Raw genomic sequence first — 7176 nt, 5'->3', positions numbered from 1 at the left:
ATGAATTTATTAATGAAAATAGTATTTTAAAAATTAAAAATAATTTTCAGACTTATCTTTGAAATATTTTATTGTTCCGGGATAAAATACAAGGTCTTCTACATAACAAAACTTTTCAATATATTTTGAATTTTATCCGATTTATTATAAATTATTTTGTTAAAAGTTAACTTTTAATATTAAAAATTTAGAAAAAATAGAAATTTAGGAAATTTAATTTTTCTAGTATTACACAATCTGTTTCCTATATCCAAGAAAAATTAGTACAATTTTTAGAGTTGAAAAATATTTTTTTTTTTTATTTATTTTTTAAAATGAGTTGCTTTAGTAAAATAAATCATTTCTATTAGATTAAATAATATTTTTTTGTGAAACTTTTCTACTGGTCTAACTTATTCTGCTTAAATTTGACAAAAATTTTTAAGATTTTTCGAAACTAAATTAATTTTTAATTATTTTTTTCAAACCCGAAGCTTAATTATTAAAATAGACTATGTTTGAAAATTATTTATGAAAAATATCAGCCTACTAGCCATGTTTGTAATGTACCCCTATTTTTTTAAAAAATTTATTTAACTATTTTTTAAAATTTTCTCTAGTTTTTGATATGATCAAAGGGGGCAGAGCCGGCCCTGGGCCAGGGCTACCAGGGCACCTGCCCAGGGCCCAAACACTCTTAGGGGCCCAATTTTTATATATATATAATATATATATATAAACGTTATACATATATATACATTTTTTCTCTTAATTTTTTTTTATAAATGTTATAGATATATATATATCTGTTAACGTTTTTTTTTTCTCTTATTTTTTATAAATGTTTTCTAATTTCTTCATCCTTCATCAAAACCCTCGCCGCTTTCGCCGAGCGCCAGTCGCCAACGATTCTCCTCGCCGAAGCGCCGATTCAGCGATTCTTCTCACCGCGCCTTGCGATTCTCCCTGACTCCCTCTCCCCAATCCCCACTGAAGCCCTCCTCGCCGCACCTTCCCTCTCTCGCTGCGACGACTGCGAGAGAGCGCCGTGAATTGGGGGTGGCTGTGAGCTCACGTCCAACACACAAATCAAGCAAATAGCGCCAAGGACAGAAGGACTTACAGCCATAAGTTACTGCTGTGGACTGCAGTTGTTGCGAAACCCATCTATTTGGTATTCTTCTTGCCATGTCTCACTTCCCTTTCTTTTGGTGATTTTTTCCCCTTCACAGTCTACGATCCACTTTTATCATGTTTATACTTTATATGTAAAACATTTTATGCAGATAAATGTGGGATATCAAAGCACCATGTCAATTCCAAATTTGTGCGAGCCATTTCACCTAATCTATCAAAAAAAAAAAAATCCTATTTTGATATCTTGTTTCGATCAAACCGTACAACTTTGAATTAAAGATAGAGCTTGTGCAGTTATACTCCCATAGGGCCAATTTTAACAATTAAACATAACAATGAGAACAATGATATAGAATGTTAGGGCAAATGGCTTAAATAAGGAGTTATTCCTATTTCCTAGCAAGCTGATAGGAACGAATTGAATCATATGTTGCAATCAAAGTCTTATAACTCTCAATTATAATATGTATTAAATGAATCAAGTATATACTTTCGATTACAAGATGATTTTTGGTGAAATGTTTCATTAGGAGTTATAATCCTTAGGTACAAATTGATAATTTTTGGTGAGAGTATATACTCTCAATCATTAGGAGTTATAATCCTTGTTTAGGCATTTGAACATAAAGACAATTTAATATTAAAGTAGATGCATGTTTCATAATTTCACACAATAGCTCTCTAATTTTTTTTTATTGTATTTAACTATTAATCTTAATATAAAGAAATTAGCATTGCTTGAAAATTTTATTTTATTTATAATTTCTGAAATGATAGATATTGTTTTAATAAATAGCCTAGTTAACTTCACTGAGTAGTTAGAATACTTCTTTCATAATTAATTGATTATTGATTAAAATCAAATAGCAAATAATATAATATAGCAACCTAACCATGGAAATTTAGTTGATTTTAGTGTTATCTTTTTTTGAACCCTTATTTTACTATTGTTTTAATTATACGAATAAGGTCTTAACTCCTAAAGAATTGAATTGTGTTTTTTTTATAAACTTGCAGGATATCTGTATAAGGTCTTATATAAGTGGATTTCGAATCAAAAGAAAATTCTCCATATCAGGTTTTATTGTTCTTTGTTTATTGCTTTTTGTTTATAATTATCTATTATCATGAAACAACTCTCTGGATATCAAAAAAGACAAAAAAAGAAAAAAGAAGAAGAGATAGCCCAAAGCTTAAGAGGTTCATTAAATAAATATTTTGGTAAAGAATCACATAACACAACAGAAAATTTAGTTCATATTTTAACTAATGAATCAAATGTTAATGAAGATTTTGTTGAAAACAAGAATGATGAAAATAAAGAATTTGTGAGAAATGAAAGTGATGAGAATGAGAAATTTGTAGAAAATGAGAACGAAGATAATGTAGATGTTAATAATTTGGATGAAATTGAAATTGACAAAACTAAAGATATTGATAAGTTTTGTGATGATGAGCATACAAACAAATATCAATGTTCGACACCTAAATATGATTTGAACATATTTGATCCACGAGTTTGGGATACTCTTGATACAAAAATGAGGGATTTACTTGTGGAAAGAGGTCCTAAAAGAGAAGATATTCTTAAGTTTCCTTTAGATAAAGAATCGCGACACTTTTCTCATACTTATTATGTTCAAATGTTACCAAATGGTGAGACTCGTGATCGAAAATGGTTAGTGTACTCGAAGGAGTTAGACAGAGTATTTTGTATTTGTTGTAAGTTGTTTAAAGTAATACACACCAAAAGTAATTTAGCAAGAGAAGGAGTTAATGACTGGAAACATTTATGTGACAAACTTAAACAACATGAAAATAGTGTTGAACACCTCACTAATCTAAGAGCTTTTGTTGAACTACAAATGAGATTAAAGAAAACATTGACAATTGATAAAGAAATACAAGAACAAATTAAAAAGGACACAAAACATTGGAAACACATTATGCTAAGAATAGTTGCTGTTGTCAAATGTCTTGCTATACATAATTTGGCATTTCGTGGTACACATGACAAAATTTATGAAGATAGTAATGGTAATTTTTTGGGTCTACTTGAAATGATTGCAGATTTTGATCCAATAATGCAAGAACATTTTCGACTCATTCAAGATAAAAAGATTCATTATCATTATCTTAGTCATAAAATTCAAAACGAGTTAATATCTATTTTAGCCTCCAAAGTCAAGAATGCAATAATTAAAAAAGTAAAAGAGGCAAAATATTTTTCAGTAATTCTTGATTGTACACCGGATGCAAGTCACAAAGAACAAATGACACTCATATTAAGATGTGTAGATGTTTCAGAGACTCCAATTAAAATAGAAGAGTATTTCTTAGAATTTATAAATGTAGAAGATACAACTGGTTTAGGCCTTTTCAATGAATTGAAATTTGTTTTACAATCTTTAGAACTTGATATTGATAATGTGAGAGGGCAAGGTTATGATAATGGATCTAATATGAAAGGAAAAAATCAAGGCGTGCAAAGAAGATTGCTTGACATTAATCCTAGAGCATTTTACATGCCATGTGGTTCTCATTCTCTTAATTTAGTTGTTTGTGACATGACAAATTCTTGTGCTAAAGCAAAATCATTTTTTGGAGCATGCCAATGTATGTACACCGTGTTCTCTAATTCAACAAAAAGATGGAATGTTTTGCTTGAATATATTGATGGATTAACTTTAAAATCATTGTCAACTACAAGATGGGAAAGCCATATTGAAACAGTTAAAGCAATACTATCTCAAGCTTCCCAAATTAGAGAAGCTTTGTTCAAATTAGCAGAAATAAGTGAAGATAGCAAATTAAGTAGAGATGCTGAAACGCTAGCATCTGGTGAACTTTCAAGTTTTGAATTTATATTAAGCCTTGTTATTTGGCATGATATTTTGCATAAAATTAACTTAGTTAGTAAAAAATTACAGTCAGAGGATATGCGTCTTGATGTTGCTGTAAAACAATTGGCTGGTCTTGTTTCTTTTTTTGAAAAATATAGAGAAAATGGTTTTTCTTTAGCTATGGTTGATGCAAAAAAAATAGCATTTGATATGGAAATTGAGCCTGTATTTCCTACAAAACGTAAAATTAGTAGAAAGAGACATTTTGATGAGATTGCTAATACTGAAAGGGAAAATCAATCACCGGAAGAGTCTTTTCGAATATATTATTTTATCTTAGTAGTCGATATTGCTCTTGGGCAATTGAAAAGTAGGTTTGAACAGTTGCAATATTTTGAATCTATATTTGGGTTCTTGTATGATGTTGCAAAATTAGTTTCAATGGATGATGATGAATTAATGAGTTCTTGTGTGAATCTTGAAAATACTTTGAAAAATGGCGACGCTTCTGATATTGATGCAAAATATATGTTTTCAGAATTACAAGTTTTGCAAGTAATGTTACCAAGTGAATCTTATGAAACAAATAAAAAATGGTCTTCCATTCAAATATTAGAGTTTTTAAAAACAATGGATATGTTTCCAAATGTGATGATTGCTTATAGGATATTATTGACAATACCCGTGACAGTGGCATCTGCCGAAAGAAGTTTTTCAAAATTAAAATTAATAAAATCTTATTTACGGACCACAATGACTCAAGATAGGCTAAATGGATTAGCAATTTTATGTATTGAAAAAAATATTTTGGAAAATATTGAATATGATGATATTATTGATGATTTTGCCTTTAAAAGTGCATCACGAAGACACTTTAAATGAGTTGCCCCTGTGTTTTTTTTTTACTTTTTTTTTTCTTTTTGTGATCCTGCTACACTTGCTACTTTTCTGTTATTAAGTTGTTTGCTTAACAAGTGAAACTACTTAATCCGACCTCACCTTTTGTCCATGCAGGCATTACAATATGAATCATATACGATTGGTTTGGTCCTGTATCTGGAATGTTCTTTCTGAATTTTTTGTTTCAGTTGGGTTGTCAGAAAATCTTTCGGTCGCAATCTTTGTAATGGATTCACTAAGGCAATTAGTTATGAAATTTTTGGAGCGAGAAGAACTTGCTAATTATAACTTCCAGAATGAATTCTTGAAACCTTTTGTGGTCATCATGCAGAAAAGTAATTCTTCTGAAATTTGTGAGCTTATTGTTCGATGTGTTTCTCAGATGGTTTTGAGTTGTGTTAATCATGTGAAGTCTGGGTGGAAAAGTGTTTTCATGGTATGCTTGAATTATCTTATTGTTTTTCTATAATTTTTCCCACATTCTCAAGCAGTACCTTAAATTACGTTTGCTTTCATGGTGATTATGTTGGGTTAGAATTTGTAAACTTTTGTATAGATGATATTAATGCTTCTCCTATGTTTAGGTTTTCACAACTGCTGTCGCTGATGACCGTTCCCTTCATTGCCTGTTGACAATCTATACATGGAAGAAGTGTACGTTAAGGTTAGTATGCGGTCTTAGTTGGACCCTCTCCTATATGATATTGCTTCTAAATGATGCTTCCATAACATCAATAACATGTTACTTAAGTTTCTTGTTTTAGCTTTATTTGTGTGATTCTAAAACATTCCACCACCACCCGTGGCATTCATTTCTTCGTTGAATATGTGGATTGAAAAGATACAGAAATTCTAAATATTGATCTATTTTTATAAATTCTCCATAAATGAACTTCCTTTTTTATTCCTTGTATGTAGTTTGGAGAGGAATTATGCTTCACTGTTGGAGGTCAGCATATTCCTTTTGGTGCATCACCACAGGTAAGTTTATTTTTCCTTTCTCTAGTTATGGTATGCTTCCTTAAATTATCTCCCATCATCTCTATTGGAAATATTGCTGCTATATATCTAGCAGTCACTTCTTTCTAACATGTATTTTCCTCAATAAATTATAAAGTTTTTATGTAGTTTCACCCAAATGTGTTTCCACGCCTTACAAATTCTTATGATTTTTTGTAGAATATCTGGACTGAACTTGAACCTCCTTGTAGAATCTATCAGAAGCAAATAATTCGACTGTTCAGATATCTTTTTCTTGTGTTTTGCTATTCTGAACTCCTTAGTACTACTTTATAGGGACTAGTATTTAGAAAGATTTTAATTCTTAACCACTCTGCAGAATACATTGTTTAAGTTTTGGTGGAAAGAAAAAATTGGGGCATAACTAATAGTTTTGCCCAGGGCCTTTAAACAACCAGGACCGGCTCTGAAAGGGGGAGAAATAGATATGAGTTAAGGGGGAGAAAGGACATTTTTAGCTTTTTATGAATTTTGTAATTATGTTAACTTGCTTAATTTTTTGCATTGCAATATCTTATTCTAATTGCAACATGTTTACATAATTATGTAATTATTTTCTTTAACCCTAACTTTAACTTTGGTTGATACATATCAAAAAGGGGAGATTATAAGTACCCTATGGTAGTTTTGATGCGGTCAACCATATTAAGTTTGATCCTATTGTATTTGATCTTTGTGTCTAAGTGTGTAGGAGCTTAGGAACACAAGAAGTCTAGCACAAGACATTGTTAGCGAGAAGAATTACACGGGAAAGGAGTTGACGAGCTCGGTGCATCCAAAGGGCAAGGTGTTGTAGAAAAGTATACCGGTAGATGAGAAGAACGTGTGTGATGATCTAAGGGACGAGAAGCCTGATAGGAAGGCTGCTTGAGGAGAAGATTAGAGTTGGATTCGGGTGAACTCAACTCCGGTTAGCCGGAACATTGCCCACGTGAAGAGATCAGCTTATGGGGAGCTGATATGCCTTATGGAAAGCACCTTCCATGGCTTGGAAGGCACCTTCGATAAACATTGCAAAGGCACCTTCCAGCTATAGAAGACATCTTCCCTAGTCGTTACCCCAGGATAATGTTTTATCCTGGGGGGGGGGGGGGGGATAAAGTTTATCCAATGGAAGGCGCCTTGGACCCCTTTGAAGGTGTCTTCAAGCTATGGATAATATTTTCCAGGGGCTATAAAAAGACCCCTGGATTTAGAAATTTAATAACAACTCTAATATTCATTTCCTAGCATATTTCTCAACGTTCAATGAGTATAAAATGCTTCTCCGTCTACACGAAGGAGACTTTTTTAGTGC

The 7176-nt window shown here is 31.6% G+C and overlaps 1 protein-coding gene across 3 annotated transcripts; it reads left to right on the top strand.

Moving 5' to 3' along the window:
• Positions 1-1018: 1018 nt before the first annotated feature.
• On the top strand, positions 1019-6189 carry LOC121971502 (brefeldin A-inhibited guanine nucleotide-exchange protein 1-like). 3 transcript variants are annotated; one of them, XM_042522805.1, is made up of 6 exons: positions 1019-1153; positions 2134-5082; positions 5191-5295; positions 5444-5523; positions 5778-5840; positions 6039-6189. In XM_042522805.1, exons 2-6 carry the CDS (start codon positions 4984-4986, stop codon positions 6088-6090), a joined length of 399 nt encoding a protein of 132 aa, XP_042378739.1. In that variant the 5' UTR covers positions 1019-1153; positions 2134-4983; the 3' UTR covers positions 6091-6189. The 3 variants fall into 3 exon arrangements, with proteins under 3 accessions (XP_042378739.1, XP_042378738.1, XP_042378737.1); XM_042522804.1 differs by having other exon boundaries at positions 2134-5295; XM_042522803.1 differs by lacking the exons at positions 5191-5295; positions 5444-5523; positions 5778-5840; positions 6039-6189 and having other exon boundaries at positions 2134-5003.
• Positions 6190-7176: the final 987 nt, after the last annotated feature.

Source organism: Zingiber officinale, chromosome 4A (genome assembly GCF_018446385.1).
Source record: "Zingiber officinale cultivar Zhangliang chromosome 4A, Zo_v1.1, whole genome shotgun sequence".
NCBI lineage: Eukaryota > Viridiplantae > Streptophyta > Magnoliopsida > Zingiberales > Zingiberaceae > Zingiber > Zingiber officinale.
The sequence above is the reverse complement of the archived record's forward strand: the minus strand, read 5'-3'. Positions and strand labels throughout refer to the sequence as shown.